The 12443-nt window shown below is 40.0% G+C and overlaps 1 protein-coding gene across 3 annotated transcripts in view; it reads right to left on the reverse strand.

Annotated features, from left to right (window-relative positions):
- TLN2 (talin 2) overlaps positions 1-12443 on the reverse strand; it is a 129221-nt gene that overhangs the window by 38262 nt on the left and 78516 nt on the right. For all 3 annotated transcript variants that reach the window (XM_088172405.1, XM_014879150.2, XM_088172404.1), the window contains 9 exons: positions 11995-12108; positions 10561-10695; positions 9507-9635; positions 8786-8888; positions 7015-7223; positions 6145-6264; positions 5095-5292; positions 2940-3079; positions 204-297 (listed from right to left, as the gene is read on the reverse strand). In XM_088172405.1, the coding sequence (XP_088028531.1) occupies positions 204-297; positions 2940-3079; positions 5095-5292; positions 6145-6264; positions 7015-7223; positions 8786-8888; positions 9507-9635; positions 10561-10695; positions 11995-12108 (1242 nt within the window). The remainder of the gene's footprint in view (positions 1-203; positions 298-2939; positions 3080-5094; positions 5293-6144; positions 6265-7014; positions 7224-8785; positions 8889-9506; positions 9636-10560; positions 10696-11994; positions 12109-12443) is intronic.

Consider the following 12443-nt stretch of genomic DNA (forward strand, 5'->3'; position numbering starts at 1 on the left):
GGGGACAGGGTAGCAAATTTTATTCTGGCCAAACCTACAAGATATTTACATGGGTTCCATGCTCACCTTGTACACAGTTAAAACCCCTGCCATAGATATCAAATGAGAAGACAGTAACAGGAGCTATTCAGACAAAGAATACAAGGGAAACAAACATGGGAGGCTCACTTTTATTTATAAGAACTTTTGAAATATAACAATACCTCCAGTTCTCTGAGTGCATTATCACATTCCTTCTGCCCAGGAGCTTGTTGGGTGCACAGTGTGATGAGCTGGTTTATACTCTCAGTCACAGCTCTGGGGAGAATAAGAAGAAAAAAAGGTGGATTTTAAAGTTGAACCTCTAAGAGTTATTCCTCTTACAAAAAATTTTGTCATTAACTGTATACTGCATAAAGATATAAAACTTGGATCTTCTACTACATGGCTGAGCCCAGCAGCCAAACCAGTGGCACCTCTGGGAAAGCACTGGTGACAAAGGACAGAAAACCACCTGGCAGCAGGCCAAGGCCAACATATTACATTGGCACAGTGACATAGTGCAACTGCTAAAAGGTATTTCAGCACTTCTCCAGGTCTAACATTAACTGAATAATTTCTCAACTCCAGAAGGCCTAAAGGATACAGAAACAAGTATTTGGTATGGAAAATAATAGTTGAAAGTAAAATAAATGTTATTTACCTTTCTCTAGCAAAGTCTTGTGTCTTGTCTGTAATATACACACATAAACACAATCCTGATCTAGATCTCTATTGCCTCTTAGCAAATTTTTTTTGCTCTTTAACTAATAACTTATTATGTTCCTATGGGAGCTCTTGGACATAGGCTGAACCCGACATAAAACAGTCCCTGTCTTTCTGATCAATGCTCTGATAATAGGTAAAATTCATTATAACTACATTCATTTTAGACTCATGACTAACAACCCATCAAAGTGGCATCTAGAAGAAGAGAAAATCAGTGAAATTGGAGTACATGGAGAATATGCTTTCCTCTGGCCTTGGAACCTGAATGGCATTTGCATTACTTTCCCTTTTGAAAACAGGCACTTGATAAGTATCAATAACATCATTACTTGGATGGATGGTATCCTACTGTTACAAAAAGAAACAGCATGTCCTTGTTACATTTAACATATTTAGGTTAAATTCCAGGCAAAAAGGATGGAAAAGAATAGACAAAGTTTTTTAACTGAGACTCCCACCCTTCCCAGCAATTTTGGTATCCTTGTGGAGTACCTGGTGTTCACCTGCTGAACATCAGTGATTTCTATGCCTCAGAAATATATTGCATACAAACACAGTAATATATGACAAAAACTGAGAGTTCTGTTCACTCCCAGAGAAACTTAGCACAAAACTATCTTTTCTGTTGTTGATTTTAATCTGAGACACAATTCATACTGACTCAGAGAATATCAGAATTGAAGAGAGAGAATTATCAGCTTTGTAGAGAAGGCCACATGGTTTCACACATATCATTATTACACACCAGGTACCTCTCCCCCAGGCATCTATCCAGTGTACAAACATTACTCTGAAAACCATTTGGACACAGTATAACCAGGAAGGTGGCCCCTCAAACATCAATCCCAGAGTGGAAGAGGGCTGCTAGGACTCTGAAGGCCACATCTGTTTTTATCAAATACAACACACAAATATTTGGACTCTGCAGGAAACTCAGCCAGTGCTGCAGTCCTGTCAGAGGTGGTCAAGAAAAATGCCTCCACAAGGAAGACAAAGCTACTGAAAAAGTCGAAATGGCTCTTGCAGCTGGTGCCAATGTGGAAGAAAGTAAAACAAACAACAAAAGCCCCAGGCAAATCACAGTACCATAGATGAGAGAAAAATGAGAACGAAAGTTACTTTGTAATAAGGAAGCTGTGCCTCTTTTTTCATTTTCATCAGAAGAGAAAGTAAAAATATTTGACCCTGAATGTACCATAGCAGGGAAAGAGAAGAGAGCCTGGCAAGCTTGTCACAAGCCAGATCAGAGATGTGAGAAGGGAAGTCCAGCATCTCCTTAGCACCTTAAACACAAACTGAGATCTGGTGCAGTATTTACTCCACAGAGCTCTATGGTATCTGTGTAAGGTCTCACACATGCACACACAGAGAACAGCTAAAGGCTCAACCAGGCTCACCTCCCTTTTTCTACACAGAGGGAACACCAACCTGGCAGGAGCTTACAACTGCCTGGATTTCACTGGGGTGAAATTCCTCTACACTCCCATCAGGAATGCTCCAAGCCTAAAGCAGAAATCCTGAGCAGTTTGATGCTGCAGTAGCAACAAAGTTTCGTGTGACTCCTTGACTTTTAAGCAGCCTGGTTTTGGTTATCTATACTTTTCATAGATGCCATTTATTTCCAGGGAGACAAGACAGATGTAAGTTTTTTTAAACAAAACACAATGAAGTAAAGTTGCCTAAGCTCTTAAGGAAGCCCTTTGCTGAGGGAGTGGATTTATAATCTTTAAAGTAAGGGTATGCTCCACTGCAGAAATAAAGCATCTGACCCTTTCAAGCATTCCTGATCATACACATATGCACACTTAGTGATAGGTAGCTACAATTTTTAAGCACATTTAATTTAAGAATATTATTCAATTTCTTTTCTTTCAGGGATTGAGAGGCTTAATGTTAGCTACTGCCTTGTCAGAACACAGATGGTGAGAAAACAGTATGTAATACACTGATTCCTTTCGAAAACCAGGTCAAGTCTTCGAATGCTGGTTCCTATTTCCACCAAGGGTAACAAGTTATACCAGCTGAGGAACTACTCCAAAATAAGTAACTCTCCTCTGGCCTACTTCAATTTAAACAAAACTACAGGTTCCAACTACTCACTTACCTGTCAGTAGCAGAATATATAAGCACAAGACAAATCCCACAGAGAAAAGCAAATATCCCAGGAAAAAAAGCAAACAACACATTCTTACCTTGCTGCTGCTGCTAAGAGGTTCTTGGCATTAGGAGCTCCAGGATCAACAGACAGAGACTTGGCAGCCAGTAACAGCTTGCTGGAAGCCATAGAAATGCTCTTGAGGTTACCTATGACTTGAATCTGGTCCTCTTTAGTCTGGAAGGCCACAGCAGCATAACATTAAGTACAAAATTAGCCATCAAGAGAGTGTGCTAAAACCACACATGGAAATCCCACTTGTTTATTCACCTGAAACCACTGACATACATGAGCTCAGAGATGGCTCAAGCCTCTGTTCACCCAGACAGGTGCCTTTACCTTCACTCACATAACAGAAAAAGACCCTCACAACAAATAGCTTGGCTTCTAATAATGGTAGTACTCACAAATGAGCAATGGAGGAACTTCACTACTTGTTGAACAATGCTTTTGTTGTGAAGACTCTTACGTGTCTCTGCCTGGCACAACTGCTTCACATTATCCAGTCAGTGTATGCTCTCTGTATTCTGGCATCCCTTGTGCAGCCTGCAGGCTCTCAAGCATCTCTAACTGGGATTGCTCACACAAAAATATCCTCCAGAAAGTTAAAATAAGTTTCTATAAGCCTACTTCAGTCGACATTCTGACTTGGATGTTCTATTACTTATTTTAAGCCATTGCTTGAAAAAGGAAATCTGTAATTATATACAGTTACAGAAAAGTATTGCATCTTCACAGCAAACAGCTGTGACTAGACTCTTCTGCCAGTGATCAGTAGAAGTGAAGCCATTTTTTCTAGCAGTCTGTTCATAGTTTTATGTAAAGAGGTTGCATATTATTCATCTGATATGAATAGCTTTTCTCTGTATTTACTACATTGAGCTTCCTTCCTACCCCCCTATTTTGCTTGTCACCCAAAATACCTGGTATTGCTTCTGTTCAGGCCAAATAACTACACACAGGAAGCCTTCTCCTCTGAAAGATCAGCCATTAATGACAAAGATGGTTACCATCTCCTGTGTCAGCAGGATAAGAAAATTCACAAGGGCCACAAGGTCAGCAGCAGCTGGATTGTCATTTCAAGCAGCCAGCCTTTGCAGTATCATTTCTACCCTTGCCTTCATTGAATTGCCTCAAACAAAATATTCTAATGTGGTCCACAGCTAAAGAGACAGTCAGGCACCTCACTACTACTCACTTTGAAAGAGACATGTGGATATGGAGCCTAACTCACTTCACACATCTGAACCTGAATGATGAAATTGTGATGGAGAATAACCACCAACCACTGCCACATCTCTCTACTCACTTCTGTCTACAAACTATCTGCTCTAGAGAGACAGTTCATAAAAGACTTGAAAGGACTGACACTCAAGACCTTCCGGCCATTTTCCAGTGGCAATCATTTCTTAGATTTGCAGGGTCCTCCTACTAACCAGGGCAAAACCATCTGCTGATGCTTTTTTCTGCAAATCCTCCCATCTCTTCTGATACACAATTCCTTATTATATGCTGACATTTTTTAATGCTAAATCATTGCCAAATAACCAATTACTGTAGCTCAGCACAATTGTATCCAGTAAGATAAACTGAAGGTGGTATCTCCAACTACCAGGAATGAGCTCAGCAACACGTGACAACATTCCTGATTGTTAGGAGTTCATCAGAGTAGAACTCTGTCAGATTTTAAATCACTGAACACAAGTCCAAGTGCTTGCTGTCAGATCCGAGGATGGCATTTTAGGCAGCTCTCTCCAAGTGTTTGCTCCACTCTGTGGCAGGTGCACAGCATCATGCAGCAATATCAAAGCACCTTTTCCTCCATCTACTTAAAACCACTTCAAAAGTAGCAAAGAAAGGTGCTACACTTCGAACAGCTTTCACCTAAATTATAATCCATGGTAGTTCCACCAAAATAGAAGCAACCCTTTCACAAGCTCAGAGGTTCAGCACACCTTTGTACCTTGGCAGCTCAAACACAGAGGAGTACAAAATTGTATCTCTGACTGGACACAGAAACAAATCCCAACATCCTGTGGAAGATGCAAATGCTGAGTTCCCTTCTTTCCAGATTACTCCCTCACAACAAGCATCTCCTCACACACCAGCATGCTGTGCTACATAAACAATGGACTTCACTGCCAGAGGTTATGGCCAAGATAATCCCTCAATTAGCATGATCAAGAACTTACTTGTGCTTGGCCAGCCATTTCAATACCAGCATCAAGAAATTCATCAAAGTCATCACTGAATTTGCCAGAGGCTGCAGCCAGCTCCCCACTTTGGCCACGTGTAGCATGGACAACTTCTCCAGCTGACTGATTCAGGTCTGCTGCTGCCTGGTTCAGTTCACTCTGAGCTTCTTGAAATGACTTAGAACTTGGAGGTAGCTGTAAGAGACAAGGTTGAATATTTTATTGTCTGTCATATCACACCACTCTTTCATGACTGGAGAGTTCAACACATGCTGAGAATACCAAATGCAATGGAGCAGTGAGCTGGAACTATGGGACAGCTGTCAACCAGAAATCTGTTCAGCAACTTGTGTCCTGCTGTTTCTCTCAAGGGACAGACAAGTCTGTAAGCTTTTCAAGAGATACAAGCATTGGCAGTTCTTCAGAATTACTCTAAACTCTCTCTAGTAAACCAGTTTGGTAAAAAAACCCCTGGTTTTATCAAAAGGCATTGCACAAACATATTAAAACAAAATTCCTCCTTCATTCACAGGATAGCAAGGTCAATGATGGATGCAGAAAAAAAGGTTGTTCAAATAGTAGAATATTGTGGCAAATTACCAGTGCAAAAAAGGTTTCTTGACATGAATGCAGTTAAACAAAGTAACACCTCTACTCTTTACACAAAATGACCAAGCATTTTTTGACAGATCACATTGCTTCTTCAAGTAAACTGATCACTTCTAGGTGGGAGATGAACTATAATTGTCTCATTCTCATATTCTTTGGAATCTTAAGTCATAGCTGCTATTTTCAAAACCAAAACGTGGATAACAATCTATGAAAATTCTAATACTGTTTTCACAAGTCACAGACACATTTCAGCTTAAAAACTACAAAAACAGTATTTCAGTTTAAGTAGCTGCTGCCTAAAGGTGCATAAACTTAAACACAGTTCACATGAAGTATACTTAGGGCACATTTACTAAATAATGATTGACACATGGGGAACCCAGAACTGCTGTTCGGTTTTCTAAAAATATATTTCCACATTAAAAGCCACCTTACCGAATCAACAAGGAGCTTCTTGCTGGATTCCCCAATACTCTTTAAGGCCACATCCACATCCTTTTGTCCAGGCAGACAATTCACACAGTTATTCAAAGAGTGAGACACTGCTTTTGCCACCTACAACACACAAATGAACACATGCACTGAGAGAGGCTTAAGTGCTCATTAATAGGAGGCACAGCCTCTACTCCACAGCCAAAAATTCCAACATCCTGACCCTTACAGGAACATTTTTGTGGCTTGCAACTTTCTCAGTTTGCTGACCTGCAGTCTTCATTTAGGCTCATTCATGTGCTCCTGGCACCTGGGATAAAGGCTACAGCACTGAGAAAAGGGAATGCCCCTGAAGTGATCTATACACTAATCACAGAAATTCGTTGCATGCTACTTTTTACAAAGTTCTGATTAAAACAGAGGTATCTTCATATGAAATTATTTACAATGCAGGCCAATTCTAGAAGTTTTCTAATCAGCAAAAAAAGAACCTGTCACTCCTAAAGAATTGAAACAGAGTGGTGCCACACATCTGAAGATGTGAAGAAAACATGCACTCACTTTTTGAATATAACATGGATATAGATCTTTTATTTAAAAATTATCAGTTTAATGGCTATCTTACTTGTGCAGTCAAGCAGTCTCCTCACATATGTTGTGGGTAAAAGCACAGAGCTGTATCTTTGTATATTTTTCTAAGAAATGACTAAAAAACCATACTTTACACCATCTGCACTGTTTAACATAGGCATGATGTTACTGTCTGAGAGCTGCTGAAAGGAAAAGAAAATTGTCTCTCCTTTTTTTAATGCTGATTTGGAGTAAATTCACTGGGCGTTTGACAACTCATCAGCTGCTCAAGTCCCAGCTTACCTGGGCTAATCTCTGCTGACTGTCTGCATCCCCTGGGACAGCCAGAGCCTGCTTGGCTTCTTGAATCAGCATTGCAGAGCCTTCCATGACATCCCTGGCTGAATCCAGCATTGCATGGGCTGCCACAGGGTCCGTGGTGGATGCTGCAACCCCTCGTGCTGCCTGAGCCAAGGTCTTCAAGGCCTGAGCAGTTTCTCTGGCAGCAACTCCTATGGTCACATTTCACCAAGGATTCTATTAGTACCTTTAAAGACAATCTTTGTATTTCATGACATGACCTTGCAGGTAATGATCCTATTGCAAAAAACCACTGCAAATGCAACTTAAAAGAAAATCTTCAAGCAGGAACACATTTGAAATAAACAGTATCATTTGCATAGAGAAATTCCTGCAGTAAAGCCATAAAGTAAAGATCACATTCTGAGTACAATTCTCTACACCAGTGACTAGATCTTAGTGAAGCACTGAAAAAGAAGAAAGCTAAAACCTGCAGGTGAGGAAAAACTCATACTCCAAGCTATGGGGGAAGTGATTGTCTGCAAGAATGGTGTACAAGAATGCAGAGCCACAGCACAACAATAGTTTAACTACAAACAATGAAAAAGAATACTAGGAATGATACAACTTGATATAATCTAACATCACTGTGAGTAAAACCAAAAATAACTGAATGAAGTCACAGAATGGATATAATAAAATGACTTTCTGTGATCTGTCTGGTCAATGTTAAAGGACATCTCTCAACTCCAGTGCTAAGGCATAGGACTAAGTGAATAACGGTCTCCTCCTTCTATTTATGAAATTATTGAAAAGGAACTCATTGCTTTGTAGGGTTTCCTACAATATGATCACAAGAGAGCTACTAGATTTATCTATTCATTATCAGCTGCAAGCATCTCTGCTCCCTTGCCTGATTCCCAGTGCCTATTTCTGCACAACTATGTGATAGAAACATGAGCCATCTTGATGAAATTCCATCTGCTTCAAATGAAAGCAACTCTAAGTTCTAGAGCCCAGATGCAATCATAACCAATGAAGTGGTTATTGCCATAACACATTTTGTCAGTAATATTAGACAAAAAATCTTATGGGAGCATTTGTAACAACAGCTTTATTTCTTACAGAAATAAGGTCACAAATCATTTTAACATCTATGAGCAAACTTTTGTCTCCCCTGTAGAGCATTTTTCTCATCAAGGTGTTTTTTGTTTCTAAACTAAAAGTACAGGTACAAAAATAAACTGTGGAATCTGTGTGCCCAGATTTCCTGTTGGCTTTACCTCAAACTATGCAAATGTGCCCAATGAATCAGCCAGAGCAGCTGCACTGTACATATGAACTGGTAACACCTAGGAAGAGATGCAGTTCTGAATGCCACCAAGCTGTCCCCACTCTGTTTGCATCCTGTTGCTTCAAAATATATCCAAGACACCCTTTAAACCTTTGGTAAGGATGCAGCAACATTTCCAGTGGCACTGACCTTTAACATGCAATACATTTTATTTCAGCCCTTCAGAGTTTCAGTGGCACATATTTACAAAAACAACAGATGTCCCAATCTATTCTGATTAAAGACAGAGCAGATTGCATCACTGTTCTTTTATGATGCATGAGTCACACTCATGGTTCTTCATAACTTACCACAATTCACTATCAGTACGAAAAAAATTGAGTAATTCCTTGATTTAAGTAATCTGTGACAAGAAAACTTTTCATCAAGTATTGGATGGAAAGCAGAGGTTTCACAGAGCCATTATGAATTAAACAGTACCTGTGTAGTGCTCGTTGCCCTGAGCAGCACAAGTTAACAACTGCGCCATTGAAGAACCAACTGCTTTGGATGTGCTTCCCAGGTCCTGAGTGCACTTCTCCAGCTGCAAAAAATGGCAAAGGACAAAATACTTGGTTTAAGCTCAATGAAAATACACTTGGTTTTAAATAGTACTGAAAAATTCCTCATTGCACAAAAAACTCAACTTTCACCTCAGCTATTAAATCAACACATAGTTTCTCAAACATGACTAGCATATTTTCCCCATTCAGGTTGTTAAATAAATTAACATATTAGTAGTGTGTATAATAAAACTATTTTATAATTAGCAATGGAAGTAAACACCTTCATCTAGGAAGGGCTTTTTTTCCCCCACTGAAATAAACCATTTCACTTTCTAAGCCTACTAGAATTGGCTGTCCTGAGTTCTCATCATTGTCACTATTGGAAAGAAATTATTTTTAACAAGACCAAAACATTACTGTTACCAAACTGTAATTTGTACAATAGAGAAGGAGGCCCTAGAGTCCTATGAGTAACTCTACTACAGAACACACTGTTGCTGTAATAGTAACATATACTCTTTTTAAGAGAATCAGTGCAAAATCCTATCAGCATCATCATTATCCAAAGCCTCATGACTTGTTTTGCCTCTAATATTTAAGTGTTTTAACAGCTAACTTTGTTTGTTTTTAAATGAAGAACATCCTTCCTCAATTACAGTTTCTCCTGGGAGAGGTTTTAACTGTCCATCCACAGCTGCCATCTTCGCATCTTGCAGTTCACTTTTGAGTGTCTGGACTGTATTCAAAGCAGAATCAATTTCCATTGGGCCACAAGCTTCATGAGCCTATTCAAAAATGAGATTGGTACCACTGTTAGCAGCTGTATGCAACTTTCAGAAACAGTAAATGCTTCAGATATAATCTCCCCTCCCATATTATTTCTTTTCCTACTTTAGAGGCCATTGGGAGCCCTCTAAATGTTATTCATCATGGATTCCAAACTCCTGAACAGTATTTTCAGTCTGTGAAGAAAATGAAACTCTGCTTAGAGGCACCAGGGGAATGAGGTGCACGTGGCTTGTGTACCTGTCTCTTCACAAGAGGCAGCCCAGGGACTGAGAAAGCGACTGCTGCACTCTGCACTTCCCCTTGGACCAGGGGCCTCACTGTGCATCACGACCAAAACCACACTGACCCCCTGATGTGAGGGCCCACATTAATGAGTATGAGAGAGAAATTTTAGCATTAGCTCAGGTGTAGCCACCTCAATGCTACAATCCTGGTTTCAGGCCTCGGTGTACAAACATGCACACAAAAAAGATCAGACTTTCCCTTTGGATTTTTTTAAAGCCCCACGTAGTGCAGAAATCTGTGTGTGAAACACAGGGAGCCTCTGTGCTTCCCTGAATTTTAGAGAGGAAGATGCCAGCTCACAAGTACAGCAGTAAGCACAGTGGGTTCTCACTGGTTTGGTGGCAATGAGACGTGCTCCCTTTTCCCTGCTCTCCCTCGAATGTACCAGCAGCTCAGTCTTGATGTGCTGCTCTGCATACTCTGCTCACATTTGTCTGGTATGGAAATGGTGGCATAAGCTTTTTCTGTCACTTCTCCCTCCCCTTTCTCTCATGATACAGAGGCCACCTGGGAGTCTGAGCAAAGTGTGCACAAAACAGAGCAGTGAGAGGTGAGCACTGCCTGAGCATGAACCATTCCCTCAGGGGAGACAAAAATTCCTCTTGTTTTAGCAGACTGAAAGCAGTATTTACCTACCTTCTGGGAGGCTGTTCTTAGCTCAGCCAAGCTGGTAGCAAGATTCTTTGCACACTGACTGAGCTGCATTGCTGCTGCTTGATCAGTCACTGTGGGGACAGCAGCTTTAGCAGATGCCACCATTTTACTTCCAGGCTGTTCAAAAAGAACAACAGTGAACACAATTGGTTTTACCAGCTCGTTTTCTTTAAAGAAGGCTTAGGATTGAGCAAACAAACTGTTTCCTCCATTCACACACTCATGAGGTTCCCAGACTTTTCTTTAATGACTAGCACATTCCTGCTCCTTAATCTGGAGCACCCTGTCATAAATCTGTCACATTTCTAAGTCCTCTACAGCAGGACTCATCTTTGTTTTACTGGGACAATGACTACTCCATTGGTTCCAATGTCTGCCCAAGGCCTTTGAATGCTCATACAGAGTACTCAGAAGTACTGAAATGTGAAATTCTGCCATTCAGCATTCATGTGATACAATCAGGTCAAGGTCGTAGAGATGGCAAAATCCTCTCTGTTCCTAAATATTAGCCTCTTAATTCTATGAAATTAAAATTGTATATCAAGCAATGACTCTACACAGGGATTACTGCTACTACACCTAAAAACCTTTGCTGATTCTCATCATCACCACTGTACATACAGCCAGCCACAGGAGAGATGGATCAACATGTGACTCCAGAGGGAACCATGGAGCAAATACTTAAACAGAGTGAGAACATGGTTTGTGATCCCTCTGCCTACACAGGACCATAAAAATCTGCTAACAGCAATCACATTTAAGGCAAGACTAACTGATGCCAAGTAATGACCACACCACTACACAGAGAATTGGTTTCTGGTGCTGTTTCTTGTAATGTTAACAATAAGCCAATAGTTTCGTTATCAATACTCAATATTCTAGCTTTCTATTTTAAGATGTTTTAGAAAAAGCACACAGTCAAATTTTGTGGTTTTCCCCAACTATCAACCTAGATCTATTATGCAGGCTAATATCTAAAAAACCACACTAGTATTCCCTTTTATTTCTAAGGAACTCTGAAATTTGTTGCTGCAACACTAAGTTTACCTTGCCTAAAAAGGTAATGCCTGTCACATGTTCAGACTCAGACCTCTACTGAGAAAGATACTAAATTCTCTCTATCTTGTTCTTTAAATTCTTGTCCAGAAGGCAAGTGTACAACAATGAACGTTTCTTTTCCACAAACAAATTTTTTTTTCTTGTTACTTTTAACCTCTCCAGCTTTCACTCTCCATAGATAAAATGTATTTTAGCCACCTAACCTGAGGAACTCAATTCTCCCTACCTATGGCTCATAGTTAGCAGTGAACTTCTTTACATGGTTCTTAACAGTTTACTGGTTATTTACCACAAATGAAAACACAGAGCACTAAAAAAATGCTTTTTGCATCCACTGTAATGACTGATGGACTTCACCTGAAGGAAATTCTGGCTGGAATTGATTAAAGCAAGCTGGGCACTGAGGTCTTCTGCCTGAGCTTGACTTCCTCTTACACCCTGCACCAGCTGAGGAATATGGTCTGCAACATTCTAAAATGGACAAAGGGAAAAGATTTTTAGTAAATAAATAAAAACTCAAAATCCTCTGAAAATAAAACAAGCAGGCTTCCCATCTCCTTTAAAGACAACTGCAGTATTCCGAAGTAAAATACTCCTGAGCTGTCACAGAATTAATTTAGGATGCATGGAACCAAATTAATATACAATAGGACTTGTTTAGAGATGTTCTACTCAAAAAAAAATAATTATTCAGTCTACTTATTAGTTAAAGGCTCCTACAAGGCAATCCAAGATTTTAATGCAGAATTGTGTACATCAAGTATTCATTGTTTCCTTCATATGTTCAAATGCCAGTAGTGAAGGTA

The sequence above is a fragment of the Sturnus vulgaris genome, chromosome 13 (assembly GCF_052056855.1).
Source record: "Sturnus vulgaris isolate bStuVul1 chromosome 13, bStuVul1.hap1, whole genome shotgun sequence".
In the NCBI taxonomy this organism is placed as follows: Eukaryota; Metazoa; Chordata; class Aves; order Passeriformes; family Sturnidae; genus Sturnus; species Sturnus vulgaris.